Genomic DNA, 25573 nt, shown 5'->3' with positions numbered 1-25573 from the left:
CTCAATTAGTGAGTATTTCATTTTATCATTATGGTTGTATGGCTGGTAAAGAACAAGTTCGACCCTGCATTAAGGGACACACATCTGTCCCGTTTCCCAACAGCAGGAAACATCACGGTCCCACAGTTTGTATTGGTGTCCTTCCGGCACATCTCTGTTAGAAATTTCGCTAAAGGCATTCATTAATCCACTATTTATGCGAAATCATTCGATGTAGAATTATTTTACGGAGCTGTCATCGACACTCGTGTATTTGTGACATTCTTTTCAGATACTAATACCATAAATATTATTAAAAAATTTAAATTTAAAATGGTGAATGCGCGAAATAAATTCTTTTCACTATTGATAACCAAGCATTGTATTTGAAAGTTCTGTTTAGTAAATAGGAAATGTTAAAATTTAAGGTGTGGTTATAATAGAAAATGGGTAAAGTGTATATGCAAATGATCAAGGAGAAATATAAATAGATTAAAACATTATTAATATAATCGTATATTTTAAAACTTACATTAATTATAAATTATAAATCAATACTCTTGAAATGGATATTTATAGAAGGATTGAAATTGACGAAACGTGATTGGAAAGGTCGAATTATAAAATTGAGGCAGATGTGAGAATCGATGGTAGCACAATCTAAAAGCTCTGTCAATAATTTAAAAATAAAAAGGTGATGGGTGACAAGAATGGACAGGCACGTTTTAGAGGGGATGTGCATTAAATATACGTCGAGGTTTATGACCATCAAAAATAAACGATGAATACTAATGCACAGCTTTAAAAGACAAACAAAGGGAAATATACTTATCGAAAGGTTCAATTAAAACTTCAAACGGTTTCTGTCCAACACATTTTATCTAAGCATAATTTATTGGTTATTACCAAAGTTATATTTGCGTGAGGAATATTGTTATGGGAAAATTTTTGGAAGTGATAAAATATGAAACCCATTTTTTAATATTATTATATAATAAAATTTTTAATCTTTCAAATAAGCGGAGATCTTCATTTTCCACTTTGTAAATTTTATGATATTCTTAAACCATATTAAGATTACGACGGTCTAAATTTTAAAGTTCAAATTTAAGTGGCGTTTAAAATTATAACCGGAATATCTTTCATATTATTTAAATAATGTAACGGCTATAGTAAAATAAAGCAAGGCTAAAAGAGTTCTAAAAGCTTTTAAGAGAGTTGTTAAATGTTTGCCGGAGTTTTATTATATGTAGATTCTTCCTTATTCTCCTGATGCGGCTTAATGGACCACTTCCTCGACGATAATTACATCATCAGCGAAATCCTCACAGGTTTGTCCAACGGTATCTCTTCCATATTGACCCAGAAAGAAAATTACGTCTTGTTAACTTTATTTTATCTTGATAGTCTGAAAAAAATTTGTTAAAGTTTTGATCCGTCTTTACTGGATTTATATTAAAATATATAGAAAATTAACTTGAAGACCAACAGGAATCGACTTTATTAAATGACTACATTCTGTATAATCAGTGATTTTCTGATATGCTGCAGATGCTTGATAGAAATACGATGTTTTATCTGAAGTCATAAAAATATTAAATGATCATCAATCAAAATATTATTTATAATATACGTATTATGTTTTATAATAAGTCAAATAATTAATAAGGGAAAGTCTGGCACACAACTATAATTTAATTTAATAAAAAATAGCATTTTGAAACCCACAAAAGTCGATATTATTAAGAAACGGTAAATTTTAATCAAAATGGCATGTTGCGACTGCTAATCCAACCTAATTTGTGACTGTGTGCCCATTTTATATAACAATGTCATATTTTCAAAAACATCAACATCAATTTTGGATATTCTGTTCCTTAAATATAGATTTATAGATACATATGTAATAATTAATTCTAAAATTACGTATAAAATTTAAACGATTTCAATCTTCTGATTCTGAAATCCATAACTTTTAGGAGACAGTCACTCTCCATCCTTACTCACTTGTATGTTAAATAAATTGAATCAATCTTCCACTTCTTTAGTTGGTAAAATTTTATCTTCTTCTAGACATTGAATGCTTCTATGTTTTTTGAGATATGGTTGGAATGTATTCTCGTCATATAACTCCAGGATGGATTTGTTGTTAAGATTTAATGTAATTCTTTATCCGCCTATTTATTGACTCCAATATTTTTAAAAGAATTTTTGCGTATTTATTCTCTGTAACTGTAACTCTCTGTAACATTATTAACGTAAAAGGAAAATTATCCCACATTAAGTTTAATTTATCTTGAAAGTGTCTGAAACAAAATGTTATGTCTTTACTGGTTCATTGATTTCGCCGATTCAAAGATTTAATTTATACTAGACTATATAGTATATATATATAATATATTATTCGTCTGGAAATTCAATATGTCAGTTAGTAGATTAACGTTTTGAGATGGATCCTCCGTGCAGCCGGTGCGCCTGCCCTTATAGTCTGGCATGTGTCTATATTTTGAAGAAATTAGTTATTGCGTCAGCCCTATAATAGATATCCGTGACACCGACAAGACAGGAATCGACTTTATTAAATGATTACGTACTATCTATTCAGTGATTTTTTGATATGCGTCACAGCTTGCTTGATAGGGATACGACATTTTACAAATAGTTACGAAATAAGCATCAATCAAATTATTATTTATAATAATCTTAAGATTTATGGAAATAAAATATAACATTTTTCTTGTGTTCGTATATGATGTCAAATAATTAATATGATACATTATGTCACACAACTATAATTTAATTTAATAAAAAACAGTATGCAGTTAATTTTTCAAATTGTCAAAAGTTTCTTCACACGTGAGAGGTTTAAGTTAGAGGTAAGGTAAATCAAAATATAGCGCAATAATTAAATAATAGTATAATAGTTTATTAGTATTAATATAGATAAATTATTCTAACAATACTACTTTGAAAAATTCATTAAACATTCTAAAGAAAGTAAACTCTTCCAACCTATTTTTTGATTGCGTGCCCATTCGTTCAACTTCATCATGTGTTGACAACTGAAGAGATTGTTTTCCAAAGATATGGTTTCGGCTGGTAAAATTATATTAAGTTTTCCTTTTAAGCTGCGAATTCTATTATGCCTTAAAGACAGTATGTTTATATGCAATGGGTAGAATGTTTTTTCGTCAATGTGTTTTATCAAGTTGTTATTAAGTTCCATAAAATTCACGTGGGACAATTCTTTAAAAGCTCCGGGATATATTTTTTTGATATTGTTATAACCCAAATTTATACTTGGTAAATAATCCTCATTACTGTTATTTGCAATATTTTTAAACGCACTAACAGGAATCTCTTCAATATAATTACGATTTAATTCCAGCCATACTAACTTAGGTGTGTTCATGAACCAACTATTGTCAATTTTCCGTATCATGTTATAACTTAGATCAATTTTAGCTAACTCCGGCATGTTATCAAAAGCATCACCATCAATTTTGTATATTGCGTTTTTGCTTAAGTCCAGCACTTGAATTCTCAAGTTATTAAAAAGTCCTCTTGGAATATGTTCTATCCTATTGTTTCCGAACGATAAAAATTTCAAGTTGGGCACATTTCGTATCGCACCTGGAAAAACATAATATACATCACTGAAATCAACCAAATGTATGCGTAGTTTCCATATTATACATTACATATCTCACCGGGAAAAATATGAAATATATCACTGAAATCAACCAAAAGTATGCGTAAAGTTTCCATATTGGACAATGATCTTGGGTACAGTATGGAAAGATTTTGTCCGATGATAGTCAACTTGTCTATATCAACAGTTGGTAAATGTTCTGAGATACTTTCCGCATCCTTTATCCTTATCTTAAACTTTTCAGTATTTCGGGAATATCCTTTCACTTCAATATCTTCAAAACTAATGAAACTCAATTCAGAGAACACTGAACCTAATAGAGTTGCTAATATTACAATTGCAGACAGCATTTTAATGTGAACTGAATATTTTTGATGATAATTAAGTTTATATGCAAATTCAAAAGTCAGAAGATCATACACGTATCAGTAAATAGATTATAGTGTTATAAACACAAATTTAGTTAATTCATTGTTTTTGAATAAAATAAAAAATTAAATGAATCATTAATTTATATATCAAAGAAATCTATTTTATGAATTCAGTTATATATGTATGAAATAACAACACATTTTTAATATAAGGCGATAAATTTTTATTATTACATATTTATACACTTCATTAAAAAAATATATCTTAGATCTAAAATTTTAAGGATTCCAATCTTCTTACTCTAGAATCGATATCTTTTAGGATACAGTCACTTTCAATCCAGAAGAAGTCCATTTTCATTTTTCGTTCTTCAGCCCAAGCCTTTATGCGTCTCATACACTTGCATATTAAAGGATTTGGATCAATCTTCACTTCTTCAGCTGGCAAAATTTTATCAAGATCTCCTTCTAAACACTGAATGCCGTTGTTTTCCAGAGTAAGTTTTTTAATCTGTAATGGATGAAATGTATTCTCGTCTATGTGGTTCAGAATATTATCGTGTAACCATAATGAGTCTAAACGAGATAATTCCTTAAAAGCTCCAGGATGGATTTTTTTAATATTGTTATGATCCAATGTAATACTTAAGGAGGTATTTAAATAATCAGCCTGTTTATTACCTCCCAAATTTTTAAAAGCACTCGTGGGTATTTCTTCAATGTGATTGCGATATAATTTGATGTACATTAAATTTGGTGTGTTCTTAAACCAATCATTATTAATTTTGCGAATCATGTTATATCCCAAATTAATCACTAGTAGCTCTTCCATGTTATCAAAAGCATCTCCGTCAATTTTAGATATTTGATTTTCACTCAAATCAAGCGTAGAAATTGTTAGGTTGTTGAAAACTCCACTTTTAATTTCATCTAGTTTATTTTTCTTGAATGATACAACTCTCAAATTGGGCACATTTCTTATCGCACCTGCTTTTATTTCCCGAACATTACTTTCTTCTATCACAAGCTCGTCCAAGGCGTCCAGGTTTGAAAGAGATTGTTCGTACAGGACACCGACATTTTGTCCCACGATTGATATTTTATCGACTTCAAGTTCGGGCAAATACTCCGAGATACTTTTAGCGTTCTTCAAGCGTCTCTTAAATTTCTCAACGCCCAAGGTGTAACCCTTCACTTCAACGTTTAGAAAACTAATTTCAGTGAACACCGAAGCTAATAAGGTGGTGAAAACCAATACAGTTGGCAACATCTTGAAGGTATACTGGATATTTTTAAATTTAACTTTGCTTATATATATAAAAGATTCGAAGTTCTATGAAAATGTATACGAGGAAACTGAGGATATCAGTACTGACCTTTATTAGTAAACAGTTACGAGAAATTTGTAATTATAAATAATCATACGCTATAAATAAAAAATAAAAACAAGAAGTTAAAGATTATCAGTAGTGTTGTTAAATTATCGAAATTTGTATTAATCTGTGCATTTCTCACTAGCCAATATATAATATAAATACAAAATTAATTTAAAAAATAAAATCTTTAACATGTTTCCTTTTTTATGTAATTATATAATATATAATTGATAATTTTATTTTTATTGCAATGGTTTTAAAATATTTCCAGACATAGAAACAGAACGTAGTATATTTCCAGACATATAAAAATACGTAGTATACTTTCTCGCCACAAGTATGCAATTTTGTTGGTTAATTTCTCATTAGTATGCCAGTAATTCAACCAAACATAATCATAATGATCATCATCATCGTTATTATCATAGCAGTTGTTAAAAGTGAGATTGAATTCGTCCCCAAATGTTACGCCCCAGAGATTTCCATCTCACATTGGCACCGCCGAAATGCCAAGCGAGCCCATTTTGCCTGAGCCTCGGCTACAATCAGCCATTATAAGCCACGTCTGCCGTTAGGTTGATGAATGGATCCAGTTATGTCTCAACCTCAACCATTCACTTGGTCGATTTAATACTGCCGGGAGGCTGACATCTGATTTGTGATATGATCTCGCCTGCTTTATGGGCCCGTGATTCAGAAATCCGCAATAGATATCTGCATATTATATTCGCGGGATAAGAAGTCGTCTGTTCCGAGGATAATAAGGAATTACCTGTCCCGTAATTCAACCAGTCATTCGCTTCGAAATCCTGTGTTTAAATGTTACGTGAGACTGGCGTGTGGTGGTGTATTCGAGACATCCTAGACGTCTATCCGTACATTGATTTGAGGTCCTTTAATAAATAATAACATTACTAAGGCATATCACCTGCTTAATCAAGTTATTTTGCAATTAAATTACCAGGACGTTTGAGGGTGTTCTTTAAATTTGATAGACCTAATTCGCTTAAACAATTATTAATATTGGTATTTTTAATATTTTCTATTTATATAAATTATAATTATTAATCTGCACATTTGTTTTACAGTAACAAATGTTACAACGCGTAAGTACATGGAGTGTGTATGCCGACGTGATAAATTTCTTTAAATCTGATTCAGCTTCCAGCGACAATATAAAGTGGTAACCATATGCCTTGATGTACAATGTAGCAAAGCAATACCCATAAATTTCGAAGAATGGCTGAATTACACTAAAGAATGGATTGTCAATAAAAGCGCCAGGCGAATAAAATTGAATTCGGCTTATAACATAAATTATGAAATGACATAGATTACTGGCACTACTTGTACAAATCTATAATTTGTTATTATAATTCAAGAGGGAACGTATTATTTTATGTCATTCCAAATTTTACAATCAATTACAAATTTCATCGTTTCTGCATTATTGATAATATGTAAAAACGAAAACCTAGAGTCAGTGCAACCTAGTATTAAAAATGGCCTAAAGCATTTGAAAGTTCTCCTGGGTAATTGATGAAAACCGATGCGCCTGTTAATCCTTTCTGTAGTTGACGACATAATGGACTTTCGTTGAATCTAAATTGGGTAAGCGCACATCAAAGAGGCAAATTAAATTAAAATTTTTATCTACAATGTAAACGATAACCCGGAACCCGTTACGAAGAAACAACATTTATAAGTGTCTGGAACACACAAACATTCGATGCGAATGTACTCCCCTATCTGCTAACAGTACAACACAAAAATTAAAATGTCTGATGAAAGTTAAATTGAATTAAATGTTTCGAAATTATGAACTGATTTGTTGTTGTATATAATGATTTCAAATTATTATTATCGAGTTTAATTTAATATTCTTGACAAGTAATTAAATGGAATTCAAATGTATGGAAATTTATTTATTTGTATAATATAAATTAGTATAAAAAATAAAAAAAATATTTAAAGTATGAAAGTGTTGCTTTAATAACATTTCTCTGTTGCATTTGACAATATATCTTATTTAAATTTTCATTGGACTAAGAAAAGCTTGTATTGCACCGCATAAACAAATAGCCTCTCTTAATTCGTCGCCGGTTACATTTTAAAGGCACACCAAACCCTTTCTTAATCTGCACTCCCGGCAACGTTCGCGGGATCCTATTAACACTTTAATACTTAAGATAAATATACGAGTGTAACTTCGTTCCCCGCAATCTGAATCCGAGTCCCTATTAATTAAATTTTCGCACGAGACAAAACAACAGAATTATGACTACCCTCGCGCACCCTCTGGTCTTAAGTGTATGTTTTATCTGTATCTGGTGGAGACCGCAGATTTGTTATGTAAACTGGAGTCGGAATTAAAATAATATTCGCTTAACAAGATGAATATATCACAATGGTAGTTGTCATACAATTAGTTTAGTTGAGTAACATAGTTAATAGGCAAGTTTAATATTAAATTATTATTATTAAATTTTATTCGCAAGAAATTAAAAATATTATTCAATCAATTATGGCTGAATCTATTAAGCAGGAATCAATCTTCTATTTACCAACTAAAAATTCGTCACACATCTAAACGAAACAGTTTCGCCATTAGGTATTCTTCGCGTCCCTTTGTTGAAAGACAACGGGCGTTTATGTGCAAATCTTGATGGAAATAGGACACGACTCAATGTTGCTTCCTATAAAACGGTTCATTTTCGGATAACATCTCTTTGTACGCCGCTCTCCATAACGCGCTTTCATTTAGAACGACATCAATGGCAATTTCAACACCTTTTCATACACATACTGCTCGTCACGTGACTATCTACCTAGTGTTTGAACACGTTATCTATTTTCTTAGTTTGTCGTTTCCTTTTTTGTGAATATTTATTGTCTGTTCCGTTACTAAGATTATTATTTTTTAATTATATTATTGACATATAATATTTTTCTATAACTTTAGTTGATGTGATTATGTCTGTTATTATTTTATTATTGTTATAATTTATTTATACATATTTTTTTTTGTAGACTGTGTTGTTACAATTGTCATGTTTTATGTATTTTGTTGGACAAAATATTATTATTATAAAACTACTATTATATTAATAATAATTCAAATATATTCGACTTAATGAAATAATCTGACTTTAATAAATATTATAATTAGAAATTAAAATGTTCATTATAATCGTAATGCAAACAATGTACTGAATAACTATGAGTAATGCAGAATAATGACTTCAATGAAGAATACGACCATATTCATAAAATTATATGAACACTTTTAAAATATGTTAACTATAAACAGATTTTATGCGCAATAACAAATTGTTACATTGAGAATTGCATATTTTATGATGGAATTAAAAGGTGGTTCACTTACCAATTAAAGTTCGCCATTAAACCTTTGATGTCTGGAAAAAATGACTTCGTTAAGAATTTATGTCGTTAAACTATGTTTAACTACAGAAATAATTTAATTTAAATTCATACATACAATTAATTAATACTCCGTATTACAATTCATACAACTAGACATTACCATCAATTATTCTATGCAAATAAACTTTAATTGAAACACAATTCCTAGACAAAATGCTCTATTAAATCTTGGGTTATTGCAAAATATAAATATTTTACTGCTTCATTATCATAAAAATTCAAATTCACCGAAATGGTTAATCGGGATATAAAAGTTCTGTGAATAATTTACATTCAAAATTTTATACTCCTTCATTACTGTAATTAGAAATAAACTACTTCAGCATTGTACATGAAATTCTAACGAATTACAAAGTTTACAGTTTTATTTCATTATAAAGTAGTTTCCAAATTTAAAAGTTACTGTCAGAATTTATTATAGAAAACCCATTTACTATTACATTTCAAATAACATCGTTAAGTAATTTTTATAACCAATTTTTACTGCTAAAATATTATGATAATATTAATCGTATTTATTTTATAAAAAATAAAACAATATAGGGAATGCTATAAATATATTATGTATTTTTCAAATAATATAATTTAATATACTGTTTATTGAAAGACACTTTAAATTAGTCCATTTATTTCTATTCAACAAATGTTGAAAAAATTACTACTACTATTATACTAATTACACTACGAAAATTTCGTTTAAATAGATTTAATATTTAATATTCTTTGAAGTCCTAGGCGGTCAAAATATTGAAGCTAGCCTTAGAGCCAGATGTTTCGAAGAAGGGAGTAGCGGGTTGCTCGCACAGCATGGGATAACGAACACCGTGTATAAACTTCATCCGAATGCCGTAATTGTTTGTTCACTGATGAGCCGTAATGGTTCATTACTTGGATGCAGTAGCTTCCGCGTTCATCAGACTTGAATCCAATTGAACACGTAAGGGTTCGTCTTCTTTTCACTTTACTGCCAAAACCACCAGTTTTAAAATTTGGATGAGCTTTCTAATGCTCATGGAGAAGAGATCAAGGTGAAGGGTGGAGAGTGAGGTGGGACCGAGTAAGTACAGATTGGGAAAATATAGTGGTTAATATTGTTAATATGGTTTTTTCATTTTAATTACATAATTTTGTTTTACTTTCTCAAGGAATTTGGTTTAAAAAATTTGTTGTTGACGCAATTTTGTTTAATATATGCACGAGATTACATAGTTTATTAAAACTTATTTTGATAATATATTTGTTGCAATATCATACAATATTCTAATTTTTTCAATAATACAAATTATCCACTTCAAAAGACGCGCAAAGTATTTTACTCTTCAAGGAATATATAAAATCCCCGTTATGTCCCAAATAAGAAAATTTAAGAAATAAAATATTTTAGGAGAACTATAGTACTCTCTAATTTAACTAGAATACCTAAAAGTAATCAAATAATAAAATAATAGCAATAGCAAATAATAAAATACCGGTGACAGATTCTATAATATAGAATATGATCGTCGATTATATATGAAAAATTACTGAAATACAATTTAATTTTTGACATTCTGCATATTAATATTATTTTGTTGAGGATAAGTCAAAATATGTTTTACCGTTACCAAATAAATTTTTTGTATGTAAATAGTCAAGTTTTAACTACATTTGTCGTGTTTTATTGGACATAACTTCGATCAGAACATACGTTTGATAGATATTCTACTTAAAAGCGGTACATCAATGTTTACAGGCAATCGTAATGTTTGTTCAGTAAATTCCGAATGCCATCAAAAGAAGTTGAATTCAATTTCCAGACATAAACCGATTACTTTGTAAATGCTTAGTTATAAATACGGACTGCCTTTAAGATATTTAGCTCGATAATGCTGAGTACATTAAGGCAGTCTGGTAATTTGCACAATGAGATTTTTCTATTTAAGTATTAAAGTGATTATTTATCGTTCACGGTGGGTTTAAAGTAAACGTTAATTTGCGACTACATCTGTAAGTGAAATCTAATTAATTCAACTCGGTTTTTGTCAAAGAGCATCATGTTTACATTAAGATTTTATAATCATAATTAATATTTGACTATATTTATATAATATATTTATATTTAAATATGTACTAAATATATTTATATTTATTAATTAAATATACACTGAATAAGTTTTGTAAATGAAAATGTTCATTTTTTGATTAACTAATAATATTTGCACTAAATAATAACAGAGTTTAAAATTACTAATTCACAATAGTGCTCAATCAGGATTATTACGAATACATTAAGCTCAATATTCGCATCATTTGACAATTAATTGGATCAATTCGTCCAGTGACGAAATGCTAATTTGTATGACAGAATCGAATTAGCAAAATTAAATCTGAAAGTGTAAATGGGATAATGAGATTGAAATGATATTGCAATATTAATTATCGAAATACCCAGGCAACAAGGAATAGCACTTTAGCTCTCGGCGAAATTGCTGAAGATTTTGTTCGACAAAACAACCATCGTCAGTTCTAACTTCACGATAAAACATTTTCAGTAAAATCTGCACCTCAGTAACTTAAAAAAAATCTGATTTCATATGGTTTCTTCATGTATGTTTTTATGACCAGTACAATAAAAAACAATATAAACCTTGTGAGTATCACATCAGCTTTAATCATTTTGGGTCATTATTAATTAATTTTGACCTATGAAAACTGTTAGAATAACCTCCTGGACAAACAACCGTTTTATTTGTATAGTGGTGAGTTATGCAGCAATAAAACAAAATGTCGCCGATAGGTCGGGGCGTGTTCAGATATTAATCATATTAATAAAAAGCTTACCTTGTATTTTAAGATAAACTGCATGTAATACCATGAAAAAATATTCGACCCTCATATCGGGCAACAGCACGCTTCCGCATGCCCACGACAATATCTATGATAAAGAATTTAATTAATGGTACAATTAAACCATGTTATGACTGTATAAATTTTTGTGAATTTATTAGTGCGTCGAAAACATATAGTAAAATATTTTAGTGTAAGTGGAGCGTACTGTATTTTTAGGGGTTCGCGTGGCATGCTAATGTTTGCTGTGTGTATTTTAGGTGGGGTTCGTGTCGGCATTCAGATTTCATAAAAACAACGGAGCCGTTGTGCTGCCATGGGACTGGACTCCCTTGTTTTATAATTACATCGATGTGTTGCTCCGAATGTGATCCCTTTTCGGGTACATAAATCAATCTTACTATTTCGCATGTACCTGTGAATGAATCCAAAAAATAGAGGTTGAAAGCTTTTTAAATTCACGTTTACAGGCACGGATGTTCCCATTCAAATGCAGCGACTTCCGTTCGGGTAAAAGTCTGTGCACAATTCTCGACTGACAAAAGTAAATCTGCGACTAAATTAACAATATTCCATTTTTCCACGCGGAGCCCCCGTAAACGTACGATACAGCTAACAATTCGAGGCATTGTTCCGCGAGAGAATTACTGCTGGTTATTGTGACTTAACAGCTCACGCGTTCTTAAACCCCCTTGTTGCTTTATAGAAAATTACCGCCCTGTCGTTGCGCGTCCCTATAATGTCTTCTTATTCCGCAGAATTCGTACGCGGAGGTAAAATTGGTGAATTAAGATAATATAAAAGGAAAGCAAAGGGAAGATTACAACTTTGGCAACATATTTTACACAGTGCTGTGTGTGAAAAATGGCGAATTATGTAAATTAAATTTAAATAAGGTACAAGGGTGCCGCCGAAATTAATCAGCAGAAAAAAAGGAAAGTTTAACTGCATTACATAAAAAAATGAAGGAGGGAGCGAATTGTGTTCTGTACCACAAAATTTGTGTGCTGGAATATAAAAGTATACTAAAGTGTACACACTGTATAATAAGTATTATCCATTTCTACTCTATATAGTGTGCGAGTGGAAACATATGTTGTGTCGAAATTATCGTTAATAAATGTGTTAAGTTTTAAAAGTACTTGGATCCCAGTCCCTTATTATTTGGTTAAATGTAAACCATCATAAACGGCACAATATTAACAATAAGTTAATGCTGCAAAGTCCATTGCGGATCGTCAAAGTTTGAATATTGCGGCGGAATGGCGTGAATAATTATTCCGAAAGTAATTTCTTGTCGAAATGTCATTGGCTCCGCGCAGCTAGTACAGCGAAAGACCTTTAAGCCAGTGTGGGAGCTTTCCTGTAGTGATTTTATCCTTAATGAGAACAACGGCATAAGTAAGGAGTTGTGTACTGACGCATAAACTAGGATAATACGATATGAAAACACACGAAATTCGCCGTCCTTCCCCCGACCACCCCGGGGAATTCCTGTATCCAAGCTGATGCCGGAGTTGCCCTACTAATTTATTGGATAATGCAACATAATTTTGCTTTAGTTTCTCTGTGACGTGTCGGGTAACCCCCCAAATAGCCCCACTTAATAATGCATCATGACTTTATCACAGGTAAGACATCTAAATAATTATTAAGGAAATAATTAAATTACAAAACTCAAATAGTTAACGATGAATAACTATATTCTAAATTTGCTGAAGTAAAATTTATCTCGTTAAACATACCCTAATTAAATAAAATAAAAAGATAATGTAATTGTCTTAAAAATTGCTCGAGGCAAAATCACCACCGGAAAGCGAAATTTTATCAAATGTTTAAATTTAAATGTAACATAAGTTGCATTCTCTATATAGCTGAAGATAGGACCAAGATAGTTAAAAGCAGCGGCGCCTTCATTTCGACAATCTTATTAGTGTAGTCTACGTCGTTTAATTATACTGCGACGCACGAGCTTTTCTTATTCGGTGTACTTTGCTTCGCCTCTGCCTCGAATTGTTGGAACTGATACAACACCATTCGAAAATTAAATTGCTAAACAGTTTTAATTAGTTTAATCAAATTATTGTCTTGAGCTACAAGCTTACTCCTACCCGTAACACACACCATCCAAGGGAAATGTTAAGTTTACAACTGGTAACCGTAATTTATATTTCAAAGCGTAAAACAAAAAAGCACAACGTCAACCTAACCATTTTGTAAATAAATGCGAATGCGGATACAATGAAATTTACATACAAATTCTAACAGTTAGTGAATGATGGAAATAACATTAACTTAGCAAAATTTGTAGAATATCGGAGAGAAATAATACAAGAAAACCGCATTGTACAAAAAGATAAGAAAGTCAATGTAAAAGTTTCAATTGCATTTCCGGAAAATGTGTACAAAATAAAACAATAGAATGTCCCAAACTCGAAATAACGAAAACAAGGAAATTCTCAAATAAAACAAAAGCGTAACATGCAAGCCAGCTTCGTTTATACATTGATCCAACAAAACGTTTTCAAGTGGAAAGTAACCTGAATGAAACTGTAAAACTACCGAATTTACTATCGTGTAAAATATGTTTATTTACCAAGTTTCACATATAAAAAGCTCAGATAAAAGAGGATAAGGAAGGCGTGTGAAGAAGTTTATGTGAAAGAAAATTAATGTCGATATAAAACATCTTTGTTGTTCATTTATAAATTCCGATCTGATAAATGGAATTAGTAAATACTTAAAATATTTAACGGAGTTGTTAAATAAAATGTATGCATCGTGAACATTTCGTGTTGTTCCTGACTCGTAGCAGTAATAAGAAATTTTATTTTAATTGCCGGATTCAGATTTGCAACTTGGCAATTAAGAGAGCTTGTATAAATTTAGATTTTCAGTAACAAATTTAACTCGTATTTATAGAGTTAATTCGATTATTCCAGATTTGTAATTGACTTTAACTGTAGTCTTACTCGTTTTTCATTTTGCTCAATTGTTCAGTGCCGCACCGAACGACTTTTAAAAGCGACTCAGTAATTAATTTTTAATAAATAATAATTCTTAAAATAAGAGTTCTAATTCAGGTTTAATTGCACACTGTTAAATATTCAGAGGGTCTTGAGCATTTTAAAACGTTCTTCTATTTTAACTTACGTCTCTAATTCCATTTGAGAATCTAATTGCTTGTAACATTAATTGATAAATGACCCAGTTTATTTTATACACAATTTAGTTTTTGGAAATAATAATGTCACAAACTAAGTTTAAAATTTAAATCCATTTATTTGTAATACATCATTTTAGCAATATATATATTTGTTTATTTTACAAACAATTGTCAGGTTAAAGTATTATTACCTTGTAAAAAGTATTTATGTATTTACTAATAATATATTGTTTATTGACTCGATGAAATTTTACGGTATTAGGATATGTTGAAAAGCAGGACAAGACATTTGATATCAAGTCTATGGTCGAAGCAATATATTCCGTTTGCTTGATGTGTAAAAATTTAATTTTAAACAGGAAATACCTTTATATTAAACGAATACACAGTAAATGTTCAAGGTTTGCACCACCAACAGACATGTTCAAAATATACTTACTAAACTCAGTCAAGGAATATGACTGAGTTTAGTATCTAAGCCTTTTAGAGTATATTCTTCGTGAGTTCATAGAAAAAAGTTAAGGTACATTTATTGGCACTTATTCAAATTTGAACAGTTATACATTATAAACACAATTAAACATTTAGTGGTGCTTTATCCTATAGGATAAAAATGTAATGGTAATGAAACGACTGGGTCCATGTACCAAAAGATGTTGGAAACCAGGTTATAAGATTTTATCGCACTTCGTAAGATAAAAAGCCACTTTATCCAGCGCCAAGTGGCACAATGTAGAAAATATGAGTAGCTCCTAAAACTAAGCAGGAACAGTGGGACCAACAATTGCATCCAGTCGGCTTGAAAGCGTGTGTAAGCAGTAAATGTGTATTCTATTATTCCTGGCCGATTACCAACATTTACGAGGGTGTTAAGTGTCGGATAAGAATGAAAGACACTTGAGTCGTGCCTTAATAAGATTATATCTGTAACTCATTTCCAGAATCGTATTCTGGGTGGGGGGAGATGGTCAAGATGATAAATCCTCCATGAGGAATATATACAAAGGGTTTTAAAAATTGATTTTTCTCGTATTTGTGTTAATTTTGGTACAATCTTGGTGTTTAAATTTGGAAGGTATTATTTTGAATGAGTTATTTAATAAACTTTTTTGATAATGATACAGTACAGGAGATTCTTGTAGTTTTACTTTATTTCGCACTTTATTTTTTTCCCACTAATTTTTTTTTTTATTTTAGCTTTTCATATTCATTACACAATTTAGAGAAAAATATACTCTTAAAAAAATTTTAATTATAACATTTTTATTTTTTATATTTCAGGTTTAATGTTTGAAAATTGTCAGTGATTTCCAAACAAAATGTTCGTACGTATATTGATTTTTTTGTTTGCATTTAGTAATAGTACAAGGATATTCCATTAAAATAATGAACACAAACTCTGCATATGTTCATATGTTATTAACACGTATGTAATGGAAGCGCACGTGCTATTATAACATAAGATGATATGCAGAAAATTATCCTAGTGGATATTTATCTAATTACAAAATAATTTTTCCTGTGCGATGTTTACGTGAAACAGTACATTAATAACTAAAATCACAGATAGAGGAAGTTCAAGAACATTTGTAAATGAGGAGAATATCTTACATTTTCCTGATGTAAATCTAACTATTAGTACAAGACGTTTTTACAACAATCTAAAATATCGCGATGGGTAATTTGGAGAACTGCAAAAGAAGACTGCTGCATCCTTACTACTGTCAATAAGCCGTTAAGCTTGCAATTTCATCAATGGCACAGAGCTCGTCAAGAACACGACTACACATTTTTATCAAAAATAATTTAGCCTGATGAGACAACTTTCATCAGAAATGGTGTTTTTAATATGCACAAATGTTTGGTCTGACGAAAAACTTAATGTAATAAAATTCATTCCTTTAAAATAAATGTTTGGGCTACAACATTATGAAATATACTACTACGTAACACTTTTCTTTCTAGTAATTTGAGTGGAGAAATGCATCTTCTACTTGTAGAGACACAACTATACGAGTTTTTTGAAGATATCACAGTGGACAAAAGACATGACTTTTGGTATATGCATAATGGTGCTCCTTCCTATTTTAGACGGCAATGTTAGTGATTCTACGAAAATTTTCTAAATCTATGCATTGACAATGGGGATAACGTTTTTATAAATTACCAATCAAGTCAGTAACATAGAACAATTCCATATCTATATTTGATCGGGTTTATAGATATGGAAACAATGATCTCGAAAGCCTTAATCTTTAGAATAGAACAATTATTTAAAAAACATGAGAATGAGCTAAATGAAATTAGCTAATAGCTGGAACTAAGTAGTATTTTTATTTCAAAAATAAATAAATATATGTATTAATGCAAACGGTTGTTTTTGAAATATGAATTAAATTTATTAAAATCAAAATTTTCTTAAAACATTAGAACGGAAAAGTTTCGAGAAGATCGACATTTGGTTCAGATGTCAATTCAAGAGCGAAGAAGAACAGGTCGCCAGTTAGGAAACCTTCACTTTATGGCCACAGGGACACATTTATTTATTCAAACCGTACGTAACAGACTTCATGAAGCCAATTTATATTCAAGATGTACAGCTGTTGTTCCTGAATTAACTAGAGCACACAGGAGAATGAGAAGAAACTTTTCTAATCTACACATTAACTGAAACATGAACCAAAGGAGTCAGGTTCTCTCTACAGATTAATCCAGACTTTGTTTAAGATGAAATGTCGTACGATAAAGAGTCTATAGATGCTGAGGAAAACGATATTTGAATACAACTGTGGCTGCGAGAAGAGTTTTTGGAGTAGGATCATTCATGAATCAGTGTGGATCAAATTTCACTTTACAACAAAATAACTATCGCAAGACGACACACTCCAAATTTCTTTGAAGAGCATAATTTGGGGGTTATGGTGTGGTCAGCGAATAGTCCTGATATGAATCCGATAGAACATCCTTAGGACATTCGGGCGACGCATGAGAAATCTGAAACCCGGAAATAATCTTCAAGAATTAGCTTCAGAGAGAATGGAATAATGTACTCCAAGACTTGATCAGCCGGTTGATGCAATCAATGTCTTAACGTTGCGCCGAATTTCGGAGAAGTAGAGGACATACTCACAATTAAGTAAAGGGATATCTATTTATATAATTATAATATTATGAAACAAATGTTCAAACCGTTTTATATTCAGAAAAACTTAATTATTTTTTCCAAAACATATATTTTCATTTTTTAAATTTTTTAATTAATTCTTGATTGTAACAATGAATAAATAAATAAATACAGACTAACTAATAACTAACTAAAATTAATAAAAGGAACTACATAATTTTCAAAGCGTCAAAAATTCTTATTAAAAGTTTACGATGACCCTAAATACCTTTCTCCTGTTATACGTGATTTATGCTATTTTGATTTAAATATATTTTTGTTAAGTATCGAAAATCTATTTTAAATATTTTAATATTTTATTTAATTATTTAAATATACGCAATGTACTTTTATGATTGAGGCTAAAAATTCAAGCCAGAAATATTTATAATTTTAATACAGCTCCTGACGTCTGGTGGCACATAATCGAACTACAGGCGTAGAGGGAAAATCGCGCTATCGGAAAAACGAAATCTACGCGATGCGTCGGAGGCGTCGGAATCCATGGACGCCCTGCGACGCCGACGGATCCTGCAATCACGATGCCCGATAAGAACGCGTTACGTCCCCCTATCGCTAGAGGGCGCCCGTCCCGCGTTGAATCCTGTAACGTGGTTTGAGAAAAATTCTGCGTATTGATTGATAAATGCCAAATAAAATTTCCTGTTTATAATAAAAACTATTTATTTTATCATTGTTCAAAAATTTAGAATTTATCTAATTATTTAAATATAAATAATAACATTACACCATTTATATTTTTATTAATATTTTCAAAATATGTCATTAATTTAAGAAGTACAGCACTTGTCATAAAATGTACTTTCTCTTTTATATGACTGGATATTAATGTACACTAGGCCGGAAAATTTATATTAAACATCTGGTCTAAGGCTCTGATAACGTTCGTAGTTGTTTTCCTCTAGTTATTTATAATTAAATTCATTAATTTTCCATATAGGGGGAATGTTTAATTTTGGAATGTAAAATGATATACTAAGCAAATTAGTCCAAGAACATTTAGGGAAAACATTCAAGTCGTAGAATTTAATTAAAACAAGTTTGAGAATCTTAAATTTATATTCATTTGAATGATTAAAACTTATCCTTCTACTTGTATAGAAGGAAGAAAGGTAGTATACAACTCCATATAATAGGCGTGCTGCCAAACAGCGTAACTGAATCATATTAATCGAATACACATTAATATTTTATCTGGTTTTGTTGTGTGTAAAATCAATAGTGAATAGAATACCACCTGCCATCATTAATGTGAATGTTGCTAGTATATCAGGTAAATTTAATGTCTGTTTACTGTATCATTTCCTTTGTTTGTCTACTGCTGTCTTCTAAGTAATTATTATAATTGCGGGTGACGAAAAAGATTTTTAAATATTTTTTTATTTATTCTGAAATAAATAAATGGTGTAGTTCATATAATATGGGTTCTTGTAACATTTTTATTTATAATTTGATATTAATTACCCTTAAAATTTAAAATCTAGATAAATTTATATAAGAAAAAAATATTCTCTGCATCACACCGAGTTTCACGATATTTGTAAGGAAAAATTGATTACGTAGTTTTTTTATGAATAAAAAATAACTTGTTTGAATATAATATTGTTCAAAAACATATAAAATTAAAAAAAAAAAATGCTAACAAGTTTGTACCAAATTAAAAATCACTATGTTCTAATGAATTATTATAATTTTTTAAACTAACTGAGAATATCCGATAGCTTACGTGTTAGTTAATATCAGATTAGTGTTTATTAAAATGTTTTTAAAATGTATAATTGAATAGTGTCATTAGTGACTACAGTGAACAATTAAACTGTTAGTATATGCTGTCAGTTCAATCGATTAAAAAATAACTAATAAATAAAATATTTTTATTATTTTATTTATTTTATTTATTGTTTGTCTTATATAGAAAATCTTCTATGTAAAAATGTGTGCTTAAATATACCTTTCAATAGCACATAAAGAAGTTTACTAAGCCTCTAAAACTAAACGAGATATGCAATATATTCTAAAATATCTAATATTTTTTAATCAGTATTTTGCATATTGATATAGTTTCTTCAGATGAAATTGGAAAAAAATTGTTAGGTTACCAACATTGAAATAAATCAACTTAATACATTTTTAACTCATAAATATCAGCTAAAGTCAATATATTGACAGTAATCTAAAATTTTGCTTTTTTATTATAAAATTAGGTAGCTAATTTTTTTAAAATCTGACTTATAATAATAAATGAAATTGTTTTTGACATAATTGAAATCAAGTTAAAAATAAGTCATAATAAGATAACAAAGACTTCTATTAAAATTAAGAATTTTAAGATTTATATTATTATTATTTTCGTTAATATATTATAATGCAAGGTATACTGATGCACATTATGATGCTTGATTGTTGTGTTGGTAAATAATAGAACAAAACCTATAATAATTGTCACCTAACAAAATCAATCAAAAGTTTTCTTTCAGAATACTAATTAGTAAAGAATATTTCGCGACGATAGCAGGAACACCACCGGTATGGGCGGCATGCAGGGCCCGCCGCCGCCTCCGCCACTCGGTTCATTGATCGCGGCACTAGAGGTGTGGGACCACGGCACGGCGGCACACACCGCCGAAAGCTCCGCACGGCCGCCACTTGATGCCTCCTCCGAAGTCGATATCTGTGACGTAGCCGCCGCCGATACTTCCTCAAATTGTGTGTGCGACGACACCGAAATCTGGATCCGGTCACGGACCGCCGACGCTCCAGATGTGTGAGCGGCCGCGATTTATGGGGACGCGCGGCTGCGAGTTTTTTGCGCGCTCTGGAGGACGGGAATATATGGCTCTTTGAGTGCGGGACCCAGACTGGAAGTGATCACGTACCAAAGTAGTAACAACTGTCTCGTTCGTACTCGGGGGATTGGATTTAACTTTGTCAAAGGTTTTATGATTTCCCCCCGTCCTTTACTCACACAACCATATTTTCCATGCATTAACCCGGTATAATGCTCGTTGTGGGGTTAAATTAATTATACTCGTCTTAAATCCACTTAAAAGTGATTTATTCGTTGTGAAGTTAGCAAAATTTCTTGTTTTCAGAAGAAGAAAATATACAACAATATGTAATTGTTTAATAAAAAAAATGTTATATATAAATTTAGATGATTGATATTACCTTTAACGTTATTTGTGTTCCTAATCCCTGAAACAAAAGGAACATAAATTATTTAACTTTCATCAACATTAAATACACTCAAACTTCTATTGTACGACTAAATTCTAAATTAATTGCAGCCTCAATTTGTACAAAGAGATTTATATCTCCGAATATTAATCACGTTAAACTGTTTATCTAGAAAATCAGCGAACAGCCTTTTTCTATAACTACTTGGTTTCCGGCGGCAATAAAGAATGATAAATTATCAATGGTAATCAAGTATCATAAGAAACAGAACAAAAGGACAAAAGGGGAAACGTAAATAGAATAATAAGGAGCAAAATTCGAATTGTTTTCTTAAATGAATGCTGCGTGATGAAGTGTCTAGTGTCAGTCAAAATGCACATAATAGAATATTTTATACAAAGTACAGAACGGCACTTGAACAATCGGTAAAGAGTGCGCTTTTAAAAACTTAGAGTTTTGCTGAAAAAGTAAATGAAGAAGTCGTAACTTTACAGTTATTAAACATCTTTTGGTGTATTTTAATTGCAGGTACAACCACCAAGTTAAAAAGTTCAAGCTTTTATTCATTGCTAATATTTCTTATTGGATTTTCCCACCCTACGAATATATGCTAATTAATTTAAATTCAAAGTGTACAGTGATTTTCCTTTTGCCAAGCGTGACAGGCATAAATTATGCCGTGCCATCATTCCACTAATTACACTATCAGAAGTAGGCTATTGGAAGTTATGAGATTTGTATTTAAATTTCGCAGATAAGACACGCTAGATATTGAAATGCGTATGGCGAACAATTTGCATAATAGTAGGTTCCCCGAGGTAAATATTTTCTAATTAATCCAAATGCCATTATCTATTTGTCTGATTAGAAACGCTTATTTACTTATCAAACAATCAGAGGAACAGAGGCTGAATCGCCGCAATTGAGTCCCGTCTTAATTGTTTTTTAATTTAATTATCTTAGGAATGTTTTGCTGGAGGCATTCGATTGTAAGATTGTTTTCTTTATTTGTATTAATTCACAAACTATACTTATGAAATATTTCCCTTCACTTAATATTACATTTGTAATATTTTTTTATAAATTTCAACCACAGCATCAGAAAGTAAGAAAACCTTTTCGTTATTAAAAAACTGTCATTTGTTCCAAAATTCCTTGGAGATTCAGCTTAAACCAGGAAAAATACTAGATTCTTTGAGATGTTGCATTAGTCTTCAGGGTGCATTGGTGGCCAAGAGGTAAGTCTGATAAATCCTATTACCCCCAAGTGGTAATTGCCTTAAACCATGGATCGGCTGCTGAATCATAAATGGCAACGTCAAGGCTGTAATACGCGTTATCGCCCTCAACTTCGGGGACTTTGAAGCCCATTACAGGATTAGCAACTGTCACGACTCGCAACGATTAGACGTTAATAATGCGATCAAAGATGTAGTAGCTTCACCTGAAGTGCCTTCCGGCCAGTTCTCTCCCTTCGCTACGGGGACTGTCGCTGTGTTACGTGTTAGTGTGACGGACAGGTTGAAGGAGCAGGCGTCTGGCGAAATGTAGCACGGTAAAAAAGTTCCGCGATGGGAACGTCTATTCGCAATATTCTGAAACGCACGTACAAATTTAATTATACCGAATATTACAGTTTTATTAGTTGGAGAGTGCGAAGTGTTCGAGGGAGACAGATTTCATATATGGGAACAGAAGTACTTCTAAGTACTAGTAAGTATTTGTCTTACTACATAGATCTCATCCAATCATTCAGAAACATTCGATATACATGTATGACACTAAACCTAATATATATTAAATATGTCTAGTCTGCCCAATTATTATGTACTTTTTTTGTTCAATTGATATTTTATCCTGAAACCTTTTAGTTTGCTTTCTCCGACAGCCGATGATTTTTCATCTTTTTCTTCAGTATAAATAAGAAATAATAATGAGCAATTTTATAAATGGATGTAAAGCAATAAGCTATCAAGAATATAGATTTCCTCGAGCCTAAATTACCGGATTAAGTAGAACGGCGCCTTCTGCGATATAATCTAAGGGCGCATGGAAGGAAAAAAGGAAGAGGAAGGCAAGACTGAGAAAGAGTGGTGGCGCAGCCTAATATATAGTAAAGGTGAAAGTTTAGCCGTGAAGTTGTCGAAGCAGGGGGCCGCGAACCTACTTCCGACACTTCAGTCGCGCCTAATGGGAAATCTATGGGCGCTGTGTGCATGGCTCGTTGCGTTTCGTAGCCTTTATTGTATCTAAAATTGAGGTTTATGCACACTTATCAATGCTTGTTATAACATCGGCGGAGTGGCGGGAATATCAAGGCTTTATTGGTTCATTGCGTACTGAATTTTAACGGATTTATTTTTAATGCATGAAATTGGAATTTATTTCTCCCGGTTCCTCTTTGCGGACGTTCGTTATATATTCCGTTTTATTACGTGTGGCTTTATTAAACAATGTTTGTCGAACGAATTTATTTCAAATATAAAACTATTTTAATGATTTGAAGATAAAATAAGTTTTAACTAAGTTTCATAATCAAAGAATTAATTCAAACAATAAACTGTACAAAAATCTGTCTTGTACAAAAATAAACCTAGTTGATGTGTAATAATTATAACACAAGAAAAAAAATTGGTTACCATTAATTCAGTGATGAGTGCAGGAGCTATTGTCCAGATGTAAAAATCGAATTCTCTATTTAAACCGAGTCACGTTATTTTACTCAAACGGATTAAAATCAATTCAACGTTATGAGTTCCCTGCTGCGAATGTAAATTAATCCCGATTAAATACACATAACGCATGTTTGATCTGACAGAAATTTTCATTTACTTGACGAGGGAAAAAAATCATCGGCAGTTTTCGGGTTTCCACTTTCAGAGTACGGTCTGATTTAATTTTTTATTTGTTAAGCGTGGTGGTGGTTTGACATTTTTAAAATGGCTGAAATCGACATATTCAAATTTTTATTCCGATATATTCTGAAATATTTAATGAAATTATACTAGTGTTGGCTCATATATTCGTTTGTCATTTAATAATTATAATTAAATAATATTAAATATTTGTAAATTTATGTAAATTATTTTGTAAAAATATTAAGAATTCTATGTAGTTTACCAATTGATATACATATCGACTTATTCAGACCTATTTTTAAGTTTAATTAATGTTTATATTAAAATTTAATGAATAAAAATATGTATCAATACATAATCCAATTTTCCATGAATTTTATTTCAATGCAAGCGATATTTGAATTATAATTTTCTTGTTTTTATAAACAGCATATTCGTGATATAAAACAAATTGAATTTTTGCATTATTTATTTAATTATAGAACAAATTTAATTCCGTAATAAATCCTGTCACATAAATTTACGGCTTTTTTACATAGAATTGAATTTAAAGTTTTATTCAATATTGGAACAGGTCAGCGTAAAAACTCGTTGTTACATTTGACAGAAATTGATAACAATATTTATATTGTTGTATAAATTTAAATAAATTAATACAAACTAACTCACGTTTTTAAAAATAAAACGTATAGATAAAATATTTCTAATGTCCGATAAAAAATCTATTAATAGAAATGAAGACGGCAAATAACTCTAATATCATGATTAAATCAACTTGAAACAATTGCAGTATAACTGGCGGTAATAATGTGAAAGCCATAAACCTCAAAAAGCACAACAAGAATCTTTGTATTTTAGAAACTAATAGAGCAATAAAGACAATTTTATATCTCTGGAAACTGAAGTGTTGGCTATTTGTAAACACACCAACCAGAAATTGTGGAATACATTCAATTAAATATAAGTCTTATGGTACGTGGTGTGTTTTATTCAGTTTACTGCTCCACTTCTATGTCATATATATTACTTAAGAATGCGGAGTTTTATGGAGTTCGAGATATAATTTTTATTGTTTGCTCCTTTAAATTTTTATACATCGTCGAATTTGATATGTTGGTTTTACTGGTCTCGGGTTCAAATTTATACAGATAAAAAATCCCTCCTCAAAACTTAACTGCTGCATAAAATACATTTTCGCAAATTTACCAGCGGAAGTGGTCACAAATTACTTTTATTATTTACACATTTCATAATAATGTTTTATGAAGTGGAAGTGCCGTAATATCGGTATCTTTTATTGTGGTCATCACAATCATCAAATCAAAATCTATTGAAAAATGTTTTATTTGATTGAATTGCAAGGCAAACAAATCAAATTTTATAGAGGTTTCACGTAACATTTTGGGACAGGGTGAATGTAATTCAGTGGCCCAATCTTAACCGAACAAATTAGTGTATTTTAAAATACACTCAAATTTACAAATATTATATATCATTTAACACCAATTTATAAAATTGTTTATGTTGTCACTTTTGTTGT

The 25573-nt window shown here is 30.7% G+C and overlaps 2 protein-coding genes and 1 long non-coding RNA gene across 3 annotated transcripts in view; all 3 read right to left on the bottom strand.

Moving 5' to 3' along the window:
* The window catches only part of LOC126265108 (uncharacterized), a 138865-nt gene that overhangs the window by 37466 nt on the left and 75826 nt on the right, over nt 1–25573 (bottom strand). Inside the window, exons 2-3 of the long non-coding RNA XR_007547653.1 lie at nt 21167–21193; nt 8764–8794 (exon numbers count right to left, since the gene is read on the bottom strand). This is a non-coding gene — a long non-coding RNA (uncharacterized LOC126265108). The remainder of the gene's footprint in view (nt 1–8763; nt 8795–21166; nt 21194–25573) is intronic.
* Nucleotides 2885–3996, bottom strand: LOC126265107 (leucine-rich repeat-containing protein 15-like). The gene is made up of 2 exons (XM_049965766.1): nt 3690–3996; nt 2885–3612 (listed from the first exon to the last, which is right to left on the bottom strand). Exons 1-2 carry the CDS (start codon nt 3979–3981, stop codon nt 2942–2944), a joined length of 963 nt encoding a protein of 320 aa, XP_049821723.1. The 5' UTR covers nt 3982–3996; the 3' UTR covers nt 2885–2941.
* LOC109594930 (leucine-rich repeat-containing protein 15-like) lies at nt 4212–5299 on the bottom strand. Its single transcript, XM_020010196.2, has one exon. It carries the CDS (start codon nt 5270–5272, stop codon nt 4274–4276), a length of 999 nt encoding a protein of 332 aa, XP_019865755.2. The 5' UTR covers nt 5273–5299; the 3' UTR covers nt 4212–4273.

The sequence above is a fragment of the Aethina tumida genome, chromosome 3 (assembly GCF_024364675.1).
Source record: "Aethina tumida isolate Nest 87 chromosome 3, icAetTumi1.1, whole genome shotgun sequence".
In the NCBI taxonomy this organism is placed as follows: domain Eukaryota; kingdom Metazoa; phylum Arthropoda; class Insecta; order Coleoptera; family Nitidulidae; genus Aethina; species Aethina tumida.
The sequence above is the reverse complement of the archived record's forward strand: the minus strand, read 5'-3'. Positions and strand labels throughout refer to the sequence as shown.

Excerpts from the sequence above, each read along its gene's own strand:
- LOC109594930 (XM_020010196.2), bottom strand. The coding sequence starts at position 5,272 with ATGTTGCCAACTGTATTGGTTTTCACCACCTTATTAGCTTCGGTGTTC.
- LOC126265107 (XM_049965766.1), bottom strand. The coding sequence starts at position 3,981 with ATGCTGTCTGCAATTGTAATATTAGCAACTCTATTAGGTTCAGTGTTC. Across the intron at positions 3,613-3,689 it reads TATATTTCATATTTTTCCCG|GTGCGATACGAAATGTGCCC; the intron begins GTGAGATATGTA and ends ATGTTTTTCCAG.